This window comes from Saprolegnia parasitica (assembly GCF_000151545.1).
Source record: "Saprolegnia parasitica CBS 223.65 unplaced genomic scaffold supercont2.69, whole genome shotgun sequence".
Taxonomy (NCBI): domain Eukaryota; phylum Oomycota; class Saprolegniomycetes; order Saprolegniales; family Saprolegniaceae; genus Saprolegnia; species Saprolegnia parasitica.
Window position 1 is genome coordinate 20,900 of NW_012156463.1, and position 23,262 is coordinate 44,161.

General features: G+C 57.7%; 12 protein-coding genes across 12 annotated transcripts; 4 read left to right on the plus strand and 8 right to left on the minus strand.

The window, feature by feature from the left end:
• Positions 1–800: 800 nt before the first annotated feature.
• On the minus strand, positions 801–1,901 carry SPRG_09940 (hypothetical protein; the record flags this gene model as incomplete). Its single annotated transcript, XM_012350694.1, has 4 exons — positions 801–1,208; positions 1,261–1,391; positions 1,447–1,582; positions 1,626–1,901. Coding segments are annotated over 4 exons (951 nt in total), but the record flags the coding sequence as incomplete, so codon positions are not given.
• A 1,218-nt stretch (positions 1,902–3,119) lies between these two features.
• SPRG_09941 (hypothetical protein) lies at positions 3,120–3,810 on the minus strand (the record flags this gene model as incomplete). Its single annotated transcript, XM_012350695.1, has 2 exons — positions 3,120–3,741; positions 3,779–3,810. 2 exons carry the CDS (start codon positions 3,808–3,810, stop codon positions 3,120–3,122), a joined length of 654 nt encoding a protein of 217 aa, XP_012206085.1.
• Positions 3,811–4,636: 826 nt separating this feature from the next.
• Positions 4,637–5,180, minus strand: SPRG_09942 (hypothetical protein; the record flags this gene model as incomplete). Its single annotated transcript, XM_012350696.1, has 2 exons — positions 4,637–4,679; positions 4,711–5,180. The coding sequence occupies 2 exons, from the start codon at positions 5,178–5,180 to the stop codon at positions 4,637–4,639; spliced, it is 513 nt and encodes a 170-aa protein (XP_012206086.1).
• A 1,862-nt stretch (positions 5,181–7,042) lies between these two features.
• On the minus strand, positions 7,043–7,517 carry SPRG_09943 (hypothetical protein; the record flags this gene model as incomplete). Its single annotated transcript, XM_012350697.1, is given in 3 exon segments — positions 7,043–7,260; positions 7,301–7,463; positions 7,476–7,517. The coding sequence occupies 3 exon segments, from the start codon at positions 7,515–7,517 to the stop codon at positions 7,043–7,045; spliced, it is 423 nt and encodes a 140-aa protein (XP_012206087.1).
• A 425-nt stretch (positions 7,518–7,942) lies between these two features.
• SPRG_09944 (hypothetical protein) lies at positions 7,943–10,094 on the minus strand (the record flags this gene model as incomplete). Its single annotated transcript, XM_012350698.1, has 3 exons — positions 7,943–8,690; positions 8,734–9,470; positions 9,517–10,094. 3 exons carry the CDS (start codon positions 10,092–10,094, stop codon positions 8,326–8,328), a joined length of 1,680 nt encoding a protein of 559 aa, XP_012206088.1. The 3' UTR covers positions 7,943–8,325.
• A 503-nt stretch (positions 10,095–10,597) lies between these two features.
• SPRG_09945 (hypothetical protein) lies at positions 10,598–11,247 on the minus strand. The gene is made up of 4 exons (XM_012350699.1): positions 11,208–11,247; positions 11,085–11,159; positions 10,978–11,034; positions 10,598–10,933 (listed from the first exon to the last, which is right to left on the minus strand). The coding sequence occupies exons 3-4, from the start codon at positions 10,990–10,992 to the stop codon at positions 10,667–10,669; spliced, it is 282 nt and encodes a 93-aa protein (XP_012206089.1). The 5' UTR covers positions 10,993–11,034; positions 11,085–11,159; positions 11,208–11,247; the 3' UTR covers positions 10,598–10,666.
• An 11-nt stretch (positions 11,248–11,258) lies between these two features.
• SPRG_09946 (hypothetical protein) lies at positions 11,259–15,962 on the minus strand (the record flags this gene model as incomplete). The annotated part of the gene is made up of 27 exons (XM_012350700.1): positions 15,399–15,962; positions 15,250–15,350; positions 15,114–15,203; positions 15,014–15,064; positions 14,777–14,953; positions 14,642–14,728; positions 14,513–14,596; positions 14,379–14,459; positions 14,196–14,327; positions 14,048–14,142; positions 13,966–13,996; positions 13,804–13,917; positions 13,381–13,761; positions 13,213–13,326; positions 13,081–13,164; positions 12,894–13,031; positions 12,817–12,842; positions 12,658–12,765; positions 12,552–12,606; positions 12,404–12,502; positions 12,301–12,357; positions 12,189–12,257; positions 12,074–12,142; positions 11,910–12,019; positions 11,733–11,862; positions 11,484–11,687; positions 11,259–11,444 (listed from the first exon to the last, which is right to left on the minus strand). The coding sequence occupies exons 1-27, from the start codon at positions 15,925–15,927 to the stop codon at positions 11,259–11,261; spliced, it is 3,402 nt and encodes a 1,133-aa protein (XP_012206090.1). The 5' UTR covers positions 15,928–15,962.
• A 382-nt stretch (positions 15,963–16,344) lies between these two features.
• On the plus strand, positions 16,345–17,966 carry SPRG_09947 (hypothetical protein). Its single transcript, XM_012350701.1, has 8 exons — positions 16,345–16,528; positions 16,573–16,750; positions 16,800–16,905; positions 16,959–17,250; positions 17,300–17,494; positions 17,551–17,629; positions 17,677–17,756; positions 17,810–17,966. Exons 1-7 carry the CDS (start codon positions 16,370–16,372, stop codon positions 17,745–17,747), a joined length of 1,080 nt encoding a protein of 359 aa, XP_012206091.1. The 5' UTR covers positions 16,345–16,369; the 3' UTR covers positions 17,748–17,756; positions 17,810–17,966.
• A 501-nt stretch (positions 17,967–18,467) lies between these two features.
• SPRG_09948 (hypothetical protein) lies at positions 18,468–19,564 on the plus strand (the record flags this gene model as incomplete). The annotated part of the gene is made up of 4 exons (XM_012350702.1): positions 18,468–18,619; positions 18,670–18,797; positions 18,850–18,940; positions 18,995–19,564. The coding sequence occupies 4 exons, from the start codon at positions 18,468–18,470 to the stop codon at positions 19,521–19,523; spliced, it is 900 nt and encodes a 299-aa protein (XP_012206092.1). The 3' UTR covers positions 19,524–19,564.
• A 496-nt stretch (positions 19,565–20,060) lies between these two features.
• SPRG_09949 (hypothetical protein) lies at positions 20,061–21,026 on the plus strand (the record flags this gene model as incomplete). Its single annotated transcript, XM_012350703.1, has 1 exon — positions 20,061–21,026. The coding sequence occupies one exon, from the start codon at positions 20,061–20,063 to the stop codon at positions 20,943–20,945; it is 885 nt and encodes a 294-aa protein (XP_012206093.1). The 3' UTR covers positions 20,946–21,026.
• Positions 21,027–21,489: 463 nt separating this feature from the next.
• On the plus strand, positions 21,490–21,980 carry SPRG_09950 (hypothetical protein). Its single transcript, XM_012350704.1, has 3 exons — positions 21,490–21,622; positions 21,667–21,738; positions 21,789–21,980. The coding sequence occupies exons 1-3, from the start codon at positions 21,503–21,505 to the stop codon at positions 21,861–21,863; spliced, it is 267 nt and encodes an 88-aa protein (XP_012206094.1). The 5' UTR covers positions 21,490–21,502; the 3' UTR covers positions 21,864–21,980.
• SPRG_09951 (hypothetical protein) lies at positions 21,947–22,941 on the minus strand. The gene is made up of 6 exons (XM_012350705.1): positions 22,849–22,941; positions 22,714–22,761; positions 22,598–22,667; positions 22,445–22,550; positions 22,302–22,400; positions 21,947–22,252 (listed from the first exon to the last, which is right to left on the minus strand). The coding sequence occupies exons 1-6, from the start codon at positions 22,910–22,912 to the stop codon at positions 21,998–22,000; spliced, it is 642 nt and encodes a 213-aa protein (XP_012206095.1). The 5' UTR covers positions 22,913–22,941; the 3' UTR covers positions 21,947–21,997.
• Between the last annotated feature and the right edge of the window lie 321 nt (positions 22,942–23,262).

Below are 23,262 nucleotides of genomic sequence, written 5' to 3' on the forward strand. Positions count from 1 at the left end.
GCTCGGGTGGTCGAGCGCGATGCTGAACGCTTGGAGGTAGCTCGCGTTGCGGAGCCAGAGACCAAGCGGGAGATGCCCCATCATTGTTGTCATATACAAGGTATGCGTCGCATCGGCCGCTGTCTTGAGATGCGTTGACGCACTGAGCGACGAGAGCACGTGGAGAAACACCGATTGGGAAAGCCGAAGGTACCGGGTCCGGTACCACTGCAACAGAAACAGCGCACTCTCGTGCATGGCAGATCGATCCTGAGCGATACATGCGGACGCGAGGATGTCCAGAGCCGTGTCGAAGATGTCTGTCCAGTGTGCGACGGCCTCGGCCCCCGACTCGGACCGGGAGATCCACTGTTTGCCACCAAAACGTGCCACGTCATACTCGGCCTCTGCGGTCTCGGCGGTCGACACTCCTCGGCCCCGCATGCTGGTGGGCACAACTAGGCGCGCTAACGAGAGCGTGTTGCTCCAGAGCCGCGACGAACGGCTCCCGTGGAGGTCGGTGACCGACGACGATATCCTCTGTCCAGCGTCTATAACCCAGGGCAATCAAGACCCTTGTTTCTTCCAATCGATGAAGCAAGTACCGCGCAAGGTGTGGCGTCGACCCAACTTGATAGCCTTATCGAGGCTTGAACCGGCGCGGCGAGGCAGCGACGTGCGGTCAATGTTGTCCCTGTCCTTGACAAAGAGCTCGGGGAATATCGCCATCTCCCGCCGCATCTCGCCGACGACGCTGCGTTGCTTGCAAAAACTCTACATACTCGATGACCGTCACGCTTTGTATCAAGAAAGCACGGTACCTCCAGGTGCAGAAACCACAGGATGCGCAGTGCATACACGCGTGTGTGAAGTTCCTTGCCTTGGGCAATCTTCTCGATACCGTTCACGACCGCGGCTAGGTCCGATGGATGCAACTTGGACGGGTCCATGTACAGCGCCGCGATCGTCCCGACGGCCCGCGACGTCGACGACGACGCATCACTCAATAGTCCGAGAATGCTCTTGTCGGGGATGTGAAACTGCAATGCGCGTCGGTTGTTGAGACGCCACACGGTGAGCCAGAGAAGCGGCAGCGGCGTCAGGGCGTAGTAAAGGTCTGTGATTGGTGCCGACGCGCCAATAAACGCGAGGACGATCAGTGACGCGTACATAGCGCTGCTAAACGTGAGTGCGCGAATGTTGTTGGGGAGCCGACCGCTGCCAATGCACTAGAACATATGTACGATGTGCCTCCGACTTGATACAACCTTGAAAGTCTACCGGCTGAACTTTGTAGTTGTAGCAAAAGAGCAGCGTCATGCAGAAAAGAAAGCCGAGCGCGATGCCACTACCGATCGCCGGGTGTTGCTCAATGTCGAGCTGGCTCACGAGCATCGACACAATTGGGTTGACTATAGGACAAAGACAATAGTTTCCAATGTCCAATACTACGACGCGATGACGTACGTGTGCGGGCCATGACCATGATGATCTGGAAACTGGTCTGAAACCGAAAGTCCATGGTTGTTGCCAATGGCTCCGTGTACAACTTGTACCGGAGCGCCGCAATGTAGAGGACTAGAAAGCCCGTAAAACCAACGACCTACCATATTTCGTGTTTTGAGAGAATAGGGTTGGGAACGTACCCAAAAGTAGCCAAAATGATCAATGCACGCACACGTGGCGCCACTGGGCAGCACAATCTGGACGTAGCCGTTGGGACACGTGGCGAGGCGCACGAGCGTCGACATGAGTGGGATGTACAACATGTCGTAGGTGATTGGATACAGGTATTTTTTGAGCAACCAGCCGTCAACCGGTGTCACTGTCGGTGCCGACGATGGACGTGTGCGACAGTACTTGGTCAGTCGAAGTGCAGCGATGCTGCAGCCACACACGAGGACAAGTGCAACGTTTTTCATCTAGGACGAAGGTGAGACAAGGCGAGATGCGAAGTCAAAGCACGCACTTCCAACGGAAAATTGAGCGAAAAATAGAGCGGGTTGAGCCATGGCGGACTCCCCGCGACTTTGAAGGCGATCGTGAGCGGCGTGTATGAGAGCGACGGCCACTCGGCCCACATCGCCCCGAGCTTCATGAAGCGCTGGAGCCGTCGACGCGACGTCGTCGACGCCTTGCGCTGTGAGTGCGCGATCGCCTTGCCTACGTTTCACGTGAAATGAGGCGCTTTATGTGCCAAACGACCTTGGGCAAGCGGATCGTGAACTGTGGTAGCATTGAAGTGAAGGCCCAGAGTAGGACGTCCGGACGTGCTGCAGGCGCTGCCCGCCACCAAGGAGCCAACAGCACCAGAGAGACGCGACAGGTGTCGGCAGCAGCCAGCCGTAGCCGCATGCGGACCACGCAGCTTTGGTACACGTGGCATTGGCCGCTGCGTAGCAGCTGCGCGTCATGCGTCGTGGGGTAGCGTGTGCTCGACCGTGAGCGCGCTAAAACGGCGGAGCCTGTTACGATTGTATGAACGCAAATAGATGGGTAACTCCGACATGTTGGGAACAAGGTGTTTGGCGAAGACTTGAACGTAACTACTCGACCCGGTCGTTGAAGCGCAAGCGCCGGTCTTAGCGTCTTAAAGGTGGTTGGGGATGTGAGGGGACGCAGTTAAGTAGTGAGGTGTAGTGGTATGTAAGAAAGTGTGGGCGTCTGCGTGTACTTTTTAAAGGACAAACAACCATCGCGGTCATCCATCGGACTTGCGCTTCATATATTTTTAAATGAGTTACGCGTTTCTCCATTACAAAGACTTCGCACACGTAGCGTTACGCCTGAATGCGTTGGAGTCGGCACCAGACTTGCGCGTCATAGGCATACCTAAAAACTAGCGCTCACAGAAGGGACCGCGCCTTGCTCGCCCCTCCCTCTCTCACTCTCTTTCGCTAGCCCCGCCTCGCCCACCTCGAGGCAGGCGGGGCACCACTACTCCATTCAATGCCGACAACGCGCCCGGCCTTTGACAGAGGAGCATATACGCTCCTGACCAGCGATGTACGCCAACCCGATAGTTCGAATGGCTTTTTGATGCGCTCGTCCTCGACGCTGTGCACGGTACTGCGTTCGCAGCACCATGGGTATGCCAACACTTGACTTCAATATGTGATGGGTCATGTTGTCCACTCGGTCTACGTGGGCGGCGGCAGCCAGAGGACGGAGCGCCGCTTCTCGTGCACCTTGTGGTCGCTGGGCGTCAAAACCGGCTTGACGACCGACGTAAAGAACGTGTGGAGGTCGGGGTCCAACCCGACCTTGACATAGTCGATGATGGCGCTCTCCGTGGCCGACCGGTACGAGACGGTGACGTTGGCCAGCGCATCTGTCAGCTCTTTCTTGGACGCAAGCATGAGCTTGGTGTCGCGATGCACCTTTTGCGCGTGTCGGAGTGCCTCGAGGAGGCGTCGTCGGTTCGTTCGGCGGCGGCGAATCTCGGTGAGCACCGCTGGCGACACGACGACGTACTGGTCGGGCCGCATGATGCGCCGGGACGTCGCGTCGGCGTGGCGTCGGGCGCTCGTGAGCGTCTTTCCGTCGCCGTCCAAGAGCAGATCCACCGTGTAAAACGATTGGTTGCGCGACGCCAGTAGCTCTAAGGACGCGTCGTCGTCGATCGATGACGTCCGAGTGTCGCATGCAGGCGTGCCCGATAGCCGCGAGCCAAGACGTACCGAGTCCGACTTTCTGCTCGGATCCGTGAACGACGACACGGAAGAGGGGCCGTCGACAAGCGTTGCAGTCGGAGGTCCACAACTGGGTGCCGTCACGTCGGTTGTTGGCGTCGTAATACTGTGAAGCAAAGCGACATGGGGGCCGCTCCATGGGGCTCCGACTGGTAACGGTAGTTCTTGGGTTGCGCTCGCGAGAATCGCCGCCACGGTCAACGCCTTTGACGTCAGTTCCTCGGACCCGTCCACGCCCGCATTCGAAGCAAAGTCGCTTGTCGTGACGAGCTCTTGGGGTGGGCCCACACACGTCTCATCAATCCTCGGTGGTGGCGGCGTTGTGGGTGGCAGTAGATCCGACATATCACGGGGACCTAAACTCTTCGCTCGCGGCGCCACCACAGGTGCCAGGTGATGTGCCATCTCGACGTGCTCGCCGACCACGGGCGGCAACGCGGGCGGTCGCAAGAGACTGCTTGCAATCGGAGGCTCCACGTATGGCGGCACTTGTGGCGGCGGGGTAACGTCGGCGTTGTACACGTCGCCTCTCGGTACCGACGCCGGTGGTGTGTGCTCTGGCGTCCGCGGCTCTTGCGACGTTCGATGAGCGGGTGTGATCTTGACCGTCATCGACGTTCGCATAATGGAGCGGGAGAAGCGGCGAATGCCAGTGCTACTACTGAGGTGTGACTCTGTCTTGCGTCGCGTCAACGTGCTCGTCATCGTGTTGGTGGTCATCGTCGATGGCCTGACGGAATCGGCGGACCGCACGACGACCCGGACGAAGCGCTGCGTGAACGTCTCGTGAACCCATTGCATCAAAGCGTCCGAGAGCTTTTTCTTGCCCGGGTGCAGACGTTTGGTAAATTGCGCGACCTCCATCTGATGCAAGCGCAAACAAATCGCTTCGAGTGTGGCGCTGAGGTGGTACACGCTGTGCCACTTGGCGAGGGCGCTGTGAACGCGATTGATGCTCTCGGGTGTCAAGAGCAAAAAGAGGCTCGTCTTTGTGTGTCGCTCGGCAGCCTGCAGCACCAGCGCGAGCACGGACGCACACTTGTAGACCGTCGTCGGGCTCGGATGACTAAGCGCGGTCACAAAATTGTTGAGGTACGACGCGTTCTTGAGCCAGAGCTGCAGCGGGAGGACGCGACCGGTGCACAGTTTATGGATGGTATGGATCGCGTCGGCCGATCGCTTCCGGTCGGCCGTCGCTGTCAGCGTTGAAAGCACGTGCAAGTAGACGGTCTTTGGGAGCCGGAGATACCCGGATCGATACCACTCGAGCAAAAAGACGGCAATTTCGTGCATGCAGGGCTTGTCGCCGAGCGCGCACGCTTGCGCAAGCACCTCGAGCGCGGTGTTGAAGAGCCCGATCGAGTGAAAGAGCGCGTCGTCCGGGGATTCGTCCTTGGAGATCCAGTGCTTGTCGTGGATGAGCACAACGTGGTAGTTGCTCAGCGCAATCGACCGCGACGTGCCCGTGAGCCGCGACAGAATCGGCGCCACAAGCTTGGCCATCGACATGGTGTGCTTCCAGCCGCTGGGGCGTCGGAGGTCCGAGACGGACGACAAGTGCTTCGTGGATGCATTGAACGACGCCGTCCTTTGACCAGAAAACATTTTGAGCAGCGACGACGGGCGACGTGCTGCCTCGATAGGGGGGGTCTCGGTTGAGGATGGCTTGATCGCGCGTGAATCGAGGCTGCTGGGCAGTGTGTCGGGCTCGGAGAGTCTCAAAGGACGCCTCTTGACGCGCGGCTTCTCGAGAGCAGACGTCGAACTTCGCTGCGTCGCTTTTTCTCGTCTCGAATGACCGCTTTTGGCGTCTATTGACCTGACAGGGGCCACGCGGGGGTTTCGAAGCATGGGTGTGAGGCGCTGGAACGCGGCGAGCGCATTGATCTGCCGCGGGTGCAAGTTGGCGAGGGACGATGTCGTGTCCACCACATCTATGAGCACAGCATTCACAATCGTATAAATGACGCTCGCCACTCGTACCTTTGACGTGGTGCACACGCTGGATCTTGGTGCTTTGCTTGATGATCGAAATGGGCACGTCGCCCAAGAGGAGGCGTGCCCGCGCCTTGGATTTGCGGTCGATGTTCTCAATGTCTTTGAACCACAGCTTGGGTGGCACCGCGGTCTGCTTCCTGTCTTCGCCCACGGTCAGGCTTTGTTTTCGGAAATTCTGTCCCGTATGTGAACGATGGATCCTTCGAGTCGAGAGCGCACCTCAATGTGACAGAACCAAAGTGTCCGCAGCGCGTACGCGCGGCATAAAAGCTCTTTGGCGCGCGACCGCTGCGTGATCTTTTCGAGCTGCGCCACGATCGCTGCGTAGTGCACTATGTGGAGCTTCTGCGGGTCCATGTACAGCGCTGCGATCGTACCCACGGTCTTGGCCCGGCTCGAGTGGTCGCGGAGGAGCTCGAGGATCGAGAGGTCGGGGACGTGAAAGTGGCGCGCGCGCCGATTGTTGCGGCGCCACGCGACAACCCACACGATCGGCAGCGGCGTCAGCGCATAGTAAAGCTGCGCAGTCGCCGCGTCCGAAACGAGCAACCCGAGGACGCACAACGTGGTATAGATCGCGCTCGAGAACGAGAGTGCTCGAATGTTGTTGGGGATGCGGCCGCTCCCAATGCACTAGTTCCACATGTGCACTGTCCGATACGATGCATATATATTGCGTACCGGCTGCGCCTTGTAGTTGTACACAACAAAAACGCTATGCACGCGAGAAAGCCACACGCGAGGAGGATCGCGTCCGTTCGGTGCGTCCTCATGTCCAAGTCGCTCACGAGCACCGATACAATCGGGTTGACTAGGACAAAGACAATATTGTCCAATGCACAATCATAATACGACGACGTACGGGTGCGCGCCATGACCATGATGATTTGAAAGCTGGTTTGGAATCGAAAATCCATGGTCGCACCGTGCGGCTCGATGAACATCTTGTAATGCAACGCGCTGGTGTAGAGCACGACGAATCCTGCCAGCCCAATGCTCTACAATATCGTCAATCGTGACGTAGACCGATTTTGGATAGTTGAAAATACCCAAGAAATACCAAAGCGATTCACGCAGTCGCAGGTCGCGCCACCCGGCAGCGCAATGTGTTGATATCCCGCAGGGCACGTCGCGAGGCGCACAAACGTCGAGATGAGCGGGATGTACAACACGTCAAAGGTGATCGGGTACGCGTACTTTTTCAAGTACAAGTCGTCTACAGCGCCTCCTGAGAATGGAATGCCAACGTGCACATGTCGACATACACAGTGGCACGAGTCGTTGCCCGTGCCGGAGTGCGAGAATGCTCCCCCGCACGCGACGGCCAAGCCCAAGTTGGCCATCTATACGACGAGAATATAAATATACGATAGCTAGCATCGGATGTCGAATTCCACCTCGTACGGCGAGTTGAACGAGACAAGCATCGAGGACAGAAAACTGCTCGAGCCCCTGACTTTGAACGCGATCGTGAGCGGCGTGTACGTCAATGACGGCCACTCGGCCCACATGGCCCCGAGCTTCATGTAGCGCTGGAATTTAGGCTTGTGTATGCTCGTCGACTTGCGCTGCGAGAGCGCGACGGCCATGCCTGCGCCACCTCAGAAGTGTTCGATGGGATTTAGTCTTACCTTGGGCGAGCGGGTCGTGGATCTTGTCCGTATCAAACTGGAACCCGTTGGTGACCCGCGTGGCTTGGCGCAGCCGCCCGAGCCCATACACCAACCAAACGCCCCAGAGCAGCGAGACGGGCGCCGAGACGAGCCAGCTGTAGCCGCACGAGGGCCACGCGGCCTTGGAACACACCGGCGCCGACGCTTGGAGCCAGAAGCAGGACCCGTTAGTCATGCCGCGCTATTTCGGCCTGTCTAAAAAGGTGTCTGGGCTTAAAATAGGAGCGACACCACGCTGTCATCAAGAGTGTACCAGTATGAACAACCGTCTACAGGGACTTGGCGTGAAGAAAGAAACTCCTCATCTCACGACACGCGCGTGAGGCGAGCTTGTTGTCCGAGAGGTGACTGGTTCCGTCAAAAGTCCATACGCATGTCTTTCAATTCCCTCAAAGGCCGAGGATGGCGGGCATGGCATGTCTCGGTGGTGGGCGAGGCGGGGTTCGCTCCATGGGTTAGCTCTCGTATGCGACGGACTGTACATTGGGAAGTAGCATGGATGCCGATGCTGGCGTTGGATTTGGTGTCTTCCGGAACCTCTCTTCCACGACTTGAAACTAGCCCACCCCTTGGTTCCGTCTTGCTTGGAATGGTGGAAGGTCATTATAATACATTCATGTAGGCATCTATTTCAACTGTATGTCGTCTCTTGATCGCATGCTCTCTACTGCCGGATCTGGTCGATGGTCTTGAAAAGGCAGGCGCGGCCTCGACGAGCCACTCCTTCTCGATCGGTACAAGGTTGCGCACATAGTGCTTGCTCGTAAAGACGAGTTCGTTGAAGACCACGTAGCGCGGCGGTGGGTTGCGCTGGAAGAGCACCGAGCTCGGGTGCACCTTGACATCTTCTTTGGTCGCATTGCACATGGTCTGGAAGCTCGCTTTCGACATGAGCGCCGACTTGGTGCGCATCGCGCTGTTGAGGAAAAAGCCGGCGACGATCGCTTTCCGGACCGGCACGGTGTCGGGCAGTGCCGACGCCGTCAACGCCTCGGACGACGGCGCGACCTTGGAGAGGTACGTGACAAGCTGGTCGCGGACTTTCTCGACGCGCTGCATGGACCGGTGGTTGATGAAATGATCGCGGCACCACTTGGCACGCTGCTTGAGCGACGTTTGCGCGTACGCGTTGTAGACCGAGAGGAGCATGAGCTGGTCGCCATCGAGCGATACAAACTGAGCACGGGACGCCGCCGCTTTTTCCTTTGATCGCGCGGCGAGTAAAAGATCGACTCGACGCTGAGCATGGCCACAATACTCAGCGCGTCGGCCGCACACTCGAGCTCGAGGGCGCGCAGAAGCATGACCGCACACATGGGATCAACCGGGAGACTGGCCATGGTCCGACCTACTCAAGGCGTGAATAGTATGTAGAAGGTAAGAGAACGCACCGCGCGGCGTGAGTGAGCCATCGGCGTGGAAGGCGCCGAGTGCGTACAGCTTTTCGAGGGCCCGCATGAGGTTGGCCGTGTTGGGACGTTCAATAAAGTCAAAGCCGAGGATGTCGTCGATGCCCATGGTCTTGAGCTGCAAGACCACGATCTCAAGGCTCACGCGCTTGATTTCCGGGATCGCACGCGCCGGCAGCTCCTCGAATTTGTCCTCGGGGAAGAGGCGGTAGCACACGCCGGGGGCCTCACGACCCGCACGACCACTGCGCTGCCACGCCTGCGCCTGCGAGATGGACTCGACATGCAAATGCTCCATGTGCCCGACAAACGACCGCTGCTTGACAAGGCCAGCGTCGACGACGAACCGGACGCCGTTGATCGTAATCGACGTTTCGGCAATGTTGGTGGCCAAAATGACCTTGCGCACATCGCGGGGCGCAGGCTCAAACGCCAGCATTTGCGCTTCGCGGGGCATGGCCGAGAAGATCGGGCACACGAGCAGCTTGGAGGACGTCGCTGGGAGCCGCGTGCCATAGTCGTTGAGAAGGCCTTCCATGGTCTCAATGTCCTCTTGGCCCGTGAGGAAGACGAGAATGCTGCCATTGTTCTCGGCGTTGTCCAAGTGAATCTGCAGCGTTGTGATAAGGACCGCGTCGAGGTAGTCGGGCAGCGCCTTGGTCGTGTAAAAAATATCCACCGGGTGTGTTCGGCCAGGAATCCGCAGCACGGCTGGCGAGCTACAAAACAGATAAAAGTGCAAACTCGCAGATTGCACTTGCGTACCTCTCTTTAAAGAAGGACTCGAAGAGGCCGACGTCCAGTGTCGCCGACATGACGACGACGCGGAGGTCCTTGCGCGCCGCGAGCGCGCGCTTGATGACACCAAAGAGGATGTCGGTCTGCAGCGACCGCTCGTGGGCCTCGTCGAGCACGACGACCGAGTACGCGTCGAGCGACGGAGAGAGCAGCGCCTCGCGCACAAGCATACCGTCGGTCATAAACTTGAGCTTCGTGGACGCGGACGTCGTGTCATCAAAGCGCACGCAGTAGCCGACGGGGCCGTCCTTGATGCGCGTGCCCATCTCTTCGGCGACGCGCTGGGCGACTGTGATGGCGGCGACGCGACGCGGCTGCGTCACGGCGATCTTCTTGCTCGGGTTCGTCATGTGCGCCTCGAAGATGTACTGCGGGATCTGCGTCGTCTTGCCCGAGCCCGTCTCGCCGACGACGATCACAACGCGGCTCGACCGGACCGTGTCCAGGATCGACTTCTTCCACGCGAAGATAGGCAGCGACGCCCGGACCTTGGCCATGGCCTCGCGGGCGTCCCACTCGCGCTCACGCCGCTTCTTGGCGTCCATCGTCGTAATAAAATTTGGTCAACGGCCCACGATTGGATCGCACCGCTCGGAAAACACGCAACTTGTGAGCAGCTGGTGGAATTGAGTTTTTGTCCAAAAACGAGCACCTTGAAACTCAATTGATTGCGATGGAACTCAATTCAACGCGATCGCTTCCACGTCATAATCGAAGGGCAAGTTCACGGGATATTGACCGAGCTAGAGCAAGCAATTGATGTACAAGACGATCTACTACATGTACTTGGTTGTCTCTGCAATAACTGCGACTTCGCGATGGCGCAACAACCCTTAATCGCAATGGCGAAGCCAAGGCCCCAGGGCTGGCTAGAGTAGCATGTGGCTAGCGTAGCACAAAGCGATGTGTTTGTTTCTGGAGATCCGCGCTATCAATACTATAGACTGCAGTGTGTACGACAACCAACTCGCCCGACGCCACCCCAATGGCGTTTTCTGTGCCGAAGACTTGCATAGCCATCAACCAACATGACCTCGACGCGCAAGGATGCGTAGGAACATGAAAGAGACTTGCTTTTCGCTTCGTCGTCGGCTTGTGCAAACGTAACTCGTACGGCTTAGATGGATTGCGCATTGTTGGAGACGGCGCCAAAGTAGCAGGACAAAGTCTTGGTTTCGTGGTCATGAAGGGCTTCCGGCGACGGCTCCTCGGGGCGACTCTCGTCCGACCGACCGGCCGCGAGGCGCTGCTGGCAGCGAAGCAGCTCGCGCTGGCACTCGGCCAATTGAATCTCCAAGAGGTGGTTCTGGTACGCCATCGCGCGCGTCAAGTCCTGGGACGCGGCGCCACGCGGCGCCTTGACCGCTCGCAGTGGTGTCGTCTTCTACACCGAGGCTCGTGCGTCATACAAGTCGATTCGAGTCGAACCTGAAGCGACGCCATGGCTGCGTTGACCGTGTACGCGAGGTCCGTGCAGATGCGCGACTAGATAGTGTATCAATGTGTCAAGTATCCAAGACCGTTTCGCTCGGTACGTGACGCTTGGTCTCAATCGCGTTGATGCCGCCAGGTGCTCGCACTGCGCCGCCACTGCCGATCGTTAGCACCACCTATACATCCCCACCGCCTTAGCTGCCGACGCCGTGCTAAACACTGACGTTGGCACTTTGGGCCGCGGTCGCCCGCGCGGTCCAGAGCAGCTGGACGAGCTAGCCACCAGAATGGCACCCTTTCTTCTTCTCTTGATGACGTACCGAGCGCTTCTTGAGCTTGCTTGTCGAGCAAATATCAAAGGCCGCGTAGAACGCATGCTGCATGGCGTCCGTCGTGTGGTATTTCAGCTGCTCGTACAGCTCGAGCATCTCTTCTTCAAGCCGCACAAACGCCTGCGCATCCTTTTCAGTCGCAGCGTCAAGACTCGGCAAGCAACGTACGATTTCAAAGCTCGAGTGCGACGCTTTCAAGAGGTGCTGGCGCCGGGCGCGCGCCGCGCGTCGGTGGACGCGGAGCACCGGTGTCCAGAACGTCTTGAGCGTCTTGGCAACAGGGCCATTGGGCACGGCCGACACGTGCAGCCGCTCGTGGCCGTCGACGGCCGTCAAGATCGCATGCAGTCGTCCCATTTCTTCCAGGTGCACCTACACATCAACCGTGTCTCCAACAATCGCATCCAGGCATCATACGCCCAGCGACAAAAAGTCGGGTTTGTCGTAAATAACCCAGAATTTCGACCGATACAAGAGTGGCACGCACGCCTTTTGCCACAACTCAAAGATCGTGTCGCGGTACGTGCTCAAGAGCTCCTGGCGCCACCTAGGATCGCATTCTTACTTGCGCGACCAATCGCTGCATGATCGTACTGGAGCGACGCCATCCGCGTGAGCGCGCCACGAAAAAGGCTTTGAACGCGAACGACGTCGGCGCGAATGCGGGCGAACGCGCGGGCCTGCTGCTGGCCTCGGAAGCGCGCCTACAACGAACGTGGGTGGCTCTCGTGTCGGGGCCAGCAGACAGTGTACTGTACCTGGAGCCGCAAGATGCCATAGCGTAGCCGCTGCAGCCGTCGCGTGTACACCACTTGCTTTCCAAACGCCTGCATCCTGTAAATGATGGGAGATCGGAGACGCGATGTCGACGACCTGAAGCCGCAGCAGGGCTCGTCGCTGCATCTCGTACGCAGCGCGTTGAGCCACCATGCGAAAGCGACCCTATTTAGCATCGTGTGCGAATCGACAGTATCAGAACGCGTACTTGAAGACACGTAATGGCCGCGCGCAGGCGACGGTAGCTGGCTTGGAGCTGTTGGCGCTACAGTGAACATCGTTTGCTTCGTTCAGAGACGATGTCGACGCACCTTGAGACGGGCGGCGAGGTGTCGCTGGATGCACAGCACGGCGCGGCGCGTGCGCAAGTACGCACTGCGCTGGCGATACGCCCGGTAAAACGCTTGCAGCTAATACATCCCATGCATCAACGCCGAGCACTCTTCGTGTCTCACGCACGCGTGTGACGAGGCGGCGGGTCGCGTCCCACGTCGCAGCCGTGTCCTTGACGCACCTAGCGTTGCTTGTCGTTAACTACCTCTGTGTTGTAAGGCTTTCTACGTACGTGCTGAGCCGGTAGATTTGCTGGTGCACGTCGACGGGTGCGACAAAGCGCTGCTGCTCTCGGGCTGCGTAGAGCTCGCGCGGCTTGCGGATCGTCCCAAAGAGATGTCTAGACAGTTGGCGTGAGCCGCCGATTTGGGCTATGAAACCTTGCGTCTACTTTTTGAGCCGTGGAAAAGCCTTGTACTAGGAACAACGACACGTTGTTTCAACTTGATAGAATGCGACAAGGCGTACGTGGTACACGGCGCCATTGTCGGGGAGGCCGAGTGTCGACGGCGACGGCGTCACAAACGTCTCTCGGATGACGTCCGTCTTGTCTTCAAGAAAGCTCACGTCATGCTTCTTCTTTCCAAGCGACAAGGACCGGTTCAGCTATCCACCTCGTATATATCTATCTACCCACTTGCTCGATCGAGGGTACCTTTTGGTTGATGGCTTGGTCGAAAAAAACCACTTCCGGCAGCGTCGGGTTGAAGAGCCGATCTTCGCAAAAGCGCTGAAACATCTATAAAGCTCGATAAGATTTGGCGTCGACGCTAGTGTAGCGTCGTACTTGAGACTCGATCATGACGCTCAGGAACGGTCGGGACGCGACGTCGCTGTTGTCGCGTAGGAAGCCAGTGGCGTCAAAGATGGGCGCCGTGTTGGTTTTGCTGCTGTCATTGTTCTAGATGACCATACATACATACATCTCGAAGAAAGAGGAGATAGAGACACGAACCAAGTAGGACGCGTAGCGCTTCAGCATTGAAATGAAGAAGCGCAAGAACGACTGCCGGACTTGGTCTTGCACAAACCCACCTCCGAGCGCCGGTGTCGGTAGCATGAGACTGTCGACACTTGACGACGACGACAACGACCGATCGCGCTCCAGCATTGACGCCGACGAGCTCGTATGCGAGAGAAGCTTGAAGGAGCTGAAGTGCAGGCTGCTGGAGAGAGACGACGACGCTGCGAGGGACGCAGCCGACGCAGCAGAGAGCGTGCGCTTGTCGCCAAGGCTGCCCCTGCGGCTGGACACGACGTCGCTTGGCATGGGCAGCGTCATGCCCGACGACGCGAAATCGGTGATCGGCTCGAGGCATTCGTCGCCGCCAAACGCCTACCCGAACAATACGACCTTTTCGAGACAGCACGACCGTACCCAGTCGGCCTTGGCAATGTCAGGCGCATATGGATCAAACACATTGGCGCAGTTTTGGAGTTTGACTTTGAGTTTCGTCGCGGCGCGCTCGGGCATCTTGGGCAGCACGGTTTCCTAGCCCAAGGCGTCAGCTCATCATATTCCTTGGAGCAAGCGACGTACAATGCCGTCTTCGTTGCGCGGTGGAATGACGCTAATCATGATTTCAAGTCCAAACATCATCATGAACGCAGGGAAGTGTTACCGATTATGGTCCAGGTCGATGAAAAAGACATCGGTCGAGCGACTTGCAGTCGCGAGGTACTTTGAGTGCACACCGACAAGGAACGGCACCGGCGCCTAGATACATACCTTGAGCATTCATTCCATGTGCACTGTGCAGATGGTCGTACGTCAATCACGTCCAAGAGCGACGACGGAAGCACGGGGATATACGCGCCTTGCCACGCCAGCGGAAACAGCAGCGTCAAAAGGGTCTCTGCGATCGGTGTCAGTAGCGCGAGATGCTTGGAGCACAGCGCCACCTACGCATGGTGTCAACCAGGATTGGTTTCGAAATGTATCAACGTATCAACTTTTTGTTCGAGCAAGAGACACGACACGACGGTCAAGACGTTGTTCATGTCGAGCACTTGAAAGAGCGACCGAAGGGAGAACTACATGCGTTGTGTCCAGACACGGAGCGAGTTGCGGACGTAACAGTACGTACATCGGCCAGTGGCAGTTGGTTCTTCGGCGGCCGGGCCACGTAGATCGTGCGCTCGGGCAGCGTGAGCTGCACTTGGATGCGGCCCTACGCGCGAATTCGTGCCAGAAGGATACAAAAGAGGATTCAAACCCGCGGAGGCATGGGCACTTCGCACACAAAGTTGGCAATGTAGCGCTCGATCGGCATGGGCGCCGCCGAGAGCGACAGTCGGTAGATCTGCACAAACGTTGAGTAGTACGATCGTTGAAGACGCAACGCGTCAACCTGCTGGAGGAAAAGACGGTAGCCGGAGAAGAACGGATGGTGCGAGATCAATAGAAGGCACTTGGGGGAGTAGACGGACGTGGTCGACGCCGACCCGGCCGAGAGGTCTTGGGCCCACTTTGGAATAATGGGCGCCTTGGTCTTCTCGCTGCCTGGCGGCGGTGCGAACAGCGTGAGCTACATCAATAAGAATGAATACCCATAAGTGTGCTGGTCCAGCGACTGCGAAGGACATACCACTTCGAGAGGCGAGAGCTCTTCCACAAACTTGAGCGCACATGCATAAAGCTAGCGTCGTCGCATGAGAGAGCGCGCAAAGCAACGACTGAAATTGGACCTTGGCACCGCTCACGTTGGTCAAGACAAAGGTAAAAAACGTGGGAGTGATGTGGGTTTGACTGAGCGCCAGACCTTCTGGAAACGCAAACTAGAAATTCGGGGTCGCATCTGGTGCGCCTGGAAGAGGTACGCACCTGCGAAATATGGCTCGGCAACGGCGCGTCGGCATGGGCGTCGGGGAAGCTGTCGAGGATCGTCGGGACAAACTGGACGTCGCTCGGGCCCGCATTCTCTCCTGTACGTACATCGTAAATACAGAGGCTTTGGAGAGATAGACTATTACCAAGCGGCTTGCCGAGGACGGCTTGGCCACGCCCGACGACGACAAAGTAGTTGACGAAGCGCTTGGAGACTTCGACGATCGAGCCGCTGGTCGTACTGCGCTTCTCGGACTTGTCGGAGCTTGGCCCTTCAAACGTCTGGCCGGCTTCCGTCGTAAAGGTACGCGTCTCGTACTTGAGGCGCACATAGTCGTCACGGCTCGTGGCATTGGCCTGGAGCGCCCGGCGCATCGCTGCCTTGGCGTCCGGTCGCAGATGCTTCTCGTAGACTGCGTTGACTGCGCGGTTCCCAAGCATTTTTTTGACTTCGTCGTCGGTCCAGGTGTCCATGTGCACGGACTTGACGCGCGAGATGTTGACACCGAGCTGCCGATGGGCGCCGGCGCACTGGAGACACACGAACGCGCCAAACGTGATCGCTGCCCACGTCGCATCGGAGGCCGTCGTCAAGGCCACGCCGCAGTCGGCGCAGGCCATGTTCTCGGGCGATCCTCGCACGAGGTCCGCGACCCGCTGCCCGTTCTTGCTCATACGACCGACTGCTCGACGTGTTGGAAACCACCGCCCGTTTCGACTATCGTCGCCTTCGATGTTCGACTAACTAAACTGTTGGAGAGGGAACTTTACGTCGCCTTGCACGCGGTCGCTGCAAGCTGCATCGTTGAGGTTCCTACTTGGCGGCGCCGGTGGGCGCGCGACGACAGCGATCTTTCAAGTGATTACGTTCGTTGTCCCTGTGGTGTAGTCGTTGTTAGTCGTTTAGTCGAAACTTGGTTTCGGATAGTTCCGAAACCAAGGCCAAAGCGACGTCGGTTGCGGCCTGATTCTAGGCCAACATACCGTTACTAGGTCGCCAAAAAGGCCTGCTTTTACCTAAATAGGACGACCGCCTACCGGAACCGGACGAAGCGAACTGGGGCTGGAGTCGTCCGGATGCCAGAGTCAGCATTTTGGATATCGACGAGGGCGAAGCATGAGCGTGTGGCATCTTGCCGAGGCGATCACGTGCCATGCATGGAACCAGGACAAGTCCAAGGTCGCGATCTGCCCCAACACGAATGAGATCTGGATCTACTCCAACTGCCATGCGCCCGACGTGGCGCAGTGGCGCAAGGAAGCCATCCTCACTGAGGTAGACATGGCCAGCATCCTGCATCCTGCCTCACGCCAGCGTAGCACGACATGGTCGTGAGCGGCCTCGACTGGTCGCCGGTTCACGACATGATTGTCTCGTGCTCGCACGACCGGTCGGCCTTTGTGTGGAACTACAACCCGTCCGAGCGCAAGTGGAAGCCGTCGCTCGTCGTCTTGCGCATCACGCGCGCGGCGATCAACGTCAAGTGGAGCCCCGATGGTACGTCTCGCCTACATACACACGCATCGCCCATGCGGCCATGGTGCAGGCAAGAAGTTTGCCGTCGGGAGCAGTGCCAAGTGCGTGTCCGTGTGCTACTACCAAGCGCTCGACAACTGGTGGATCTCCAAGATGATCAAGAAGCACAAGTCGACGTACAGCCTCCTCCGAAGGGTGCTTGCACGTACGCTTACGTCTATGATGCTAGCGTCGTCGACTTGGACTGGCACCCCAACAGCCAGCTCCTCGTGACAGCGAGTACGGACATGAAGTGCCGTGTCTTTGGCGCGTACATCGCCGACGTCGACGAGGCGCCGGACGCAGGTCCGTTCCCGGCCATGGCGCCCTTTGGCGAGCCCATGGCAGAGTTCGACAATGCCAACGCGTGGGTCAACGCGGCTGCGTGGTCGACGCACGGCGACCGCCTCGCGTTTGCAGGCCACGGGTCGTCGATCCACTTTGTGCATTTTGGCCAGCCCGGCGAGGTCCCAACGCTGCAGGTACTCGTACTGCTACGCGATGATCCTACCTCTCATCTGCATCAACTAGTCGATTCGCTTTCCGCATCTACCGCTCACGCGTCTTCTCTTCCTCTCGAACGACGCGGTGGTCGGGTGTGGCTATGACTTCAACCTCCTTCTCTTCACGATGGACCGCAACGGGTACTGGTCGTTCTCGGAGTTTCTCGACAAAAAGTCGGCGACCCCGCCAAGGCTGCGATTGGCGGCGGCGGCTTCAACAGCAGTACGGTGGCATACATATATGTGGCATGGACGTGTCTGATGCTGGGAATGCTCTAGTGCGGCAGCAGTGGGAGAGTAAGGTGTCCCGCGGTCAATCGGCGGATGCAACGTCGGGCGACAAGGGCGCTCTGTGGACGTACGCATTGAATGATTCTGTCGTTGCCGTTTCCAACCTCTGCGTAGGAAGCACGAAGCCACGGTCACGTGCTTGCAGCCGTTTGCGCGATCGGGCAACGGCTCGATCACCGAGCTGACGTCGTCCGGTATGAAGTCTCTTCATGGACGATCATCACCCAGACATGTGTTGGTGTACTAGGCCTGGACGGCCGCATCGTCTTGTGGAAGCTCTCCAACTTGAGCTTGGACATGGCCAAGCTGCGCCTCTAGGCATAGGCCATTGATCCTCGTGGACAACTCGACCAACGAGAGCTATTGTACGAGCGCCTTCTCCTCAACACGCATGCGCCCTGTACTTCAGTTGTGTCTTCGCTCCTCATGGGCATGGTCTTGCGCCTACCTCCAGGGTGCTCGTCCGTGCTGGGGAGCTCTCGCCTACCAGTACTAGGAGGCCTTCCACTGCAGTCTCGACCTCGTCCTGGCATGTCTGTCTGGCTTGGGCGTCGTCATCTGTGCGTCTCTAGTCGACGAGACGGCACTGGCTGCCACTTGGCGTCTTGTGATTGGCGCCATACCGTAAAATGAGCACAGATGCTACAACACCTCAAGGGTCGCCGTGTCCGTGCCGAGATCAACCAGTATCCTCGTGCTTGTTACAACGCCCTCACATCCTTGCATCGCCTGAGGCCATCAACGAGTGAGCGAGCTGTTGACGAGGGTCGCCATTATTGCCGTTCGATGGCTCGGACGTTGCCGTTCTATATAACCTCTCAAACTTGATACTTGAAGCCTGCCCCTTCGTAATATACCACACATCTGTCATGGCAAATTGCAGTTCGAATTTGGCGACGTGACGAATGGCGGGCGTCGTCTTCCTCACGTACGGCGTCCTGAGCCTCTGCGTATTGGGCTTTGCTGCTGTCTTTTACGGCTCGTACTACCTCTCGGCCAAGTACTTGGGCGTCTTCCGCGCCTTCTCCGAGGTCCAGAAAGGCGAATGGTGCTCTCGGTACGACGACAGCCGGCTCCATATTGCTTGAACGATCGATATCTTTCTAGGATCAACTCGACGATTCACTCGGTAGTCATCTGCGCCGGTCTTCTCTACAGCTTTAGTCAGCAGGAATGGGACGCGCATTTGATGCCAATTCACAGCCTCGACCTCGCGATCGGTCTCTTCTCGTTCTGTACGTGGCGCAAAGCAAATACGACATGCTTGCTGATGGTGCTCCTGTGTAGCGATCGCGTACTTTCTCTTTGACTTGTACGTGGTGTACGCATGGAAGATCGAGCACTACAAGGTGTTTGTGGCCCACCACATCATTGCCATGTAATACGTTGTGGCTGTCCTTGCCCTCGCTCATGTCGTGCCATGGACGACTAGGATTCCGTATGTGCTCTACAACTTTTACGGCGGCTGCACCGTCAACACATACCTCCTGAGCATGTATCTCCTCGTCGAGATCTGCATTCCGCCCATGAACCTCGCGACGATCGTCGACCTCCTCGGCTACAAAGAGACGGTCGTGTACATTGGCCTCTTTTATGTCGCGTACGTTGCGTGGTTCTTTGCCCGCGTGTGCCTCCCGCTCTACACGCTGTACGTCATGTGGGTCGACTTCATCCCGGGCACGGACTGGAGCTCGTTCCAAGTCTTCCTCTGCACGGCGCCGCCGCTGCTGTGCGGCCACGTCATTTCGATCTTCTGCATTGGCTGCTTCGTCACGATGATCACGCCCGACGTGCTTGCGCGCTGGAAAAAACACCGAACGACGCCCAAAAAAAAACGCCGATGGCGCAGCAACAGGCGTCGGCCAAGAACTACGGGGCCCTCGAAGCGGTGTAGAGCTCATATCGTCCGCCGCCGTCGTTTAGCCGTCCCCTCGCCGACGCACAGACCACCACCACGTTGATGACGTCGCACTAATATACATGCCATATACGCGATGCCCGGCGTCTTTTAGCCTCGCGATTGTAGCTAGCGTGAAGCCACATCAATATGCTGGCGAAAGCGACGCATAAGAAAGACAGTCAAGTTGTGGCTGCATGGCCACGACCACTTTGCACCGCACGGACGATCGGTAACGTCAGCACCGTCCAATGGCGTCATACGAATCGTCCAGTTGACTATCGTAGTCATCGTTGCAGCAGCATCATGATCCTCGTAGCGTCGGTGGCTGCGCTGGCCCGAGGCGCGTGATGTCATGTTGGAGGCAGCAGCTATCGTAAGCAGCGGCCGGGCCGTCCCATGCGCGTCATCCTGCTTCAATCCTTTTGATTGGCTATCTTGCCTTCAAATCCAGATCGTTCATTGGGTATGTTCAAACGTTGCTGCTGATTGGTCCGTTCGACGTCCCACGGTCACGCCACTTGGATGCTGCTGGCGCACAACTGAAGCGTCGAGATCGTCGCCACCTGTCGCCTGCCGCCGCCTCCATACTACTCGTCCCATGCTGCCTCTTCCGACGTGCATGCAGTGGGCCAACATGGTCTGGCTCCTGCGCAAGATCAAGTTCTACGTGGTCATCAACAGCTTCATCTGCGCGATCGCGGCCGCCACGATCTGGCTCGCGGCGCAGGCCGATGAGAGTTCGCTACTCTCCGTGCTCGCGCTTCGGTACCTCGGGGTCGTCGTGCGCATCTTCAGCGTCCTCGCCTGGTTCCAATGGATCTCGTCGTTCAAGGACGTCATCCACGGCGAGAAGCGGTCGGCGCCGTCGCCCGCGCAAAACAGGCGCATCTTCGCACGCATCTTTTGCATTGTCGTGCCCACCGAGGTCATCTCCGCATCGATTGGCATCTACCTCAATCCGCCGAGTGACGCCGACTACTGGAGCTACCTCGAGGCGTACGTGTACTTTATTCCCAAGTCGCTCGTGCTCGAAGTCATTTTCGATTTTTTCCATTACGCCGCCCACTACGTCTGCCACGTCGTGCCGAGCTTGTACAAGCACGTGCACAAGCGCCACCACTTGCATTTGCACCCGACGCCGCTCTCGACGTACGAACAAGACGGCGTCGACTTGGTGCTAACCAACGTCTTGCCCATGACGCTCGCCTTTCTCTTGGGCCCGAGCGTCTCGCCGACGCAGTTGCAACTCGTGCTCGCATACAAGACGTACGTTGAGATCGCGGGCCACTCGGGGCTCGACATCAAGGGCTTTTCGTTTCCGCAGATGCCGCTTCTGTCGTCGTCGAGCATTTGTCTCCGCGTGCACGACCACGATCTGCATCATACGCACCCCAACTACAACTTTGCCAAGCGTTTTAGTCTCTGGGACAAGCTCTTTGGTACGTTCAAAGCGCCGACGACCGTATCCGCCGCCGCGTACTAGAGACAGAATATGACATGGACATCTTGTATTTGTAGTAGTTGAGTAGACTAAAGGATCGTAAAGCAGCTTGAAGATTTTGGCCATCATCGAGGGCGTGGAATTGGCCCGCTATCGTCGCTGGTTCACTCAGTTAGATAGGTCGAGTCGATCCAGCGTTTTGATTCGAGTGTCCAGACCAACTGCTCATAACGTTATTTACATGCACAGCGTCCCCATGCGATCTTGCATGTCAGAAAAGGCACTTGATGATTAAGTGTCTTGTTGATTGGCGTACAAGAAAGAGGTGCCACGCATGCTGGCGCTACCAAGTACTAGGAGTAGCAAAAGTGATGCATTTTGGACACAACATACTGTCAATTTCCCGGTTAAACCTGCGCCCATGGTAAGAACGCTGGATACACGGAGAGAGGTCGCGCACGGCAGCAAGCTCCTCTCACGCGAGAGGCTCCGATGAGCCAATCTGCGGACACGTCCACGCATGTGACGGGCTCGAAACCGGTGTCACCGCCTATTGATAGCAAAATACATGACAGTTCCTTTTCTCCGTGCATGCGGCCATGGAGCTGCCGTCGATAACGAGCCACAAGAAGATGAGCATGAACGCGATACCTCTCCAATTGGAGCCCCTCGGGTACACGCCAAAGCAAGGCGCGGGCGCCGTCGACCTCCTGCAGCAGGTACTCGCCCACCGAGAAATACAACCAACCCAGAAGCCGCGTAGTTTGACCCGCAGCTCTCGCCACCCAAATGCAAGCTCGAGAAGCTCTCGGCGCCATCGCCAGTCAAGGACAAGGTACCTTGCGTCGACGATTCGATTTGGTGTTGAGCAACGTGCGTACATAGGAGCCCGATACGATGGTGTGTCGAAAGCAGCAGCTGCAAGCGATTGCACCGAGCTGCGCGAATCTCGGAAGTTGATTCCACACTCGCACCACGTCGACGGAAGCGACGAAAGCTCGCAGCCCAAAGACGCGCTGCGAACGAACATACCGCATTTGCCCCATGACTAGAGAAGAGCTCGAGTATTCGTTGTATAGAAACAGTAGACAACGCTAGTCGGACAAGCGTGCTCGCTTGTAGGGCGGCTTCTCTTCGTCGTCGTCTTCTTCTTCTTCGTCGTCGTCCTCGTCGTCACTACTGCTCACGCTGGCCTCGCTATTGCTCTCCGAGTCGGAGGACGCGCTGGCGTCGATACAGACTTTAGGGGTCGCCGCAGGCTTGATGACAAACTGCGCTGTCGCATGCTGTGCAGTCATTTCCTTGGCCTTGGTCACAAAGAGTGCGTGGTTTTGCTTGTAGAGATCCGTCTACCAGGAGCAACCAACCGTGAGAAGAGTGCAGGCTACGGAGGCCTACGATCTCGGGCATCAAGCCATCGTCCGGGTTGGGCTCGGCCATCAAGAGGCGGATCGTTGTTAGGAGCGTCGAGAGGTTCACCGAGGGCATCCACGAGCCCTACATCCCATCAGAGTTCCTTCGCCGAACAAAGACAGTACTACCTTGGGCTGCATCTTGAGCGTGTCCAAGCAAATGCGACCGCCATTGTCAATATTCGGGTGGAAAATCGGCGTCGTAAAGTGAACTTTCGGTGGCTCGAACGGGTAGCTACGCAGTTCGGCTCATCCTACTATGGCCGTGGACGGGGGTTGAACCGCTCCGGAACCTTGATCTCGAGGAGGAAGACACCATTCTCATACGGCGTTCCTTCCGGCCCTTGGATCTCTACAAAGGATGTACATCGTCCATCCTGCCGATGTGGGCGTCGTACGGGCTTGGAGGTCGTCGAGCTTGTCGTCCACGGACCAGGCGCAGATCCCTAGCATGCATGAGTGCATCGTCCTGCGCATGGAGGAAGCATGCATCTTCCTCTTCCATCGAGGTCGACGCATGGCGGACGAAGTACCATGGGGCGGGTCCGTCTCGAGCATCTCGAGCTCCTTCCGCATGCGCGATCGCATTGCCGCCATCTTTCCGTTGTTCGGAATTTGGATATTGACTTTTGACCAATCCTCGCGCACGATATAAGCCTAAAGCCGTGATCTCAAAACCTTAGGCAACCGTCCACTGTAGCAACTTATATTTTATCATTTGACACAGGTTTGAGGCGCCGACCTGGCCACGATACATGTTTGTACCGGTACTACCGGTACACCACGTTCTTGCTGGACTGCCATCGAAGGCGTACCCTTGTTTGATCAAGGTCATGAATTAATTGATGGTGTTGCCAACATGTTGTCGATGCAGCACCGACTCGAAGCGACCTAACAGGGACAGCGGTGCGACCTAGGTTCTACATTCGCATCTGATTGGTCGGGCT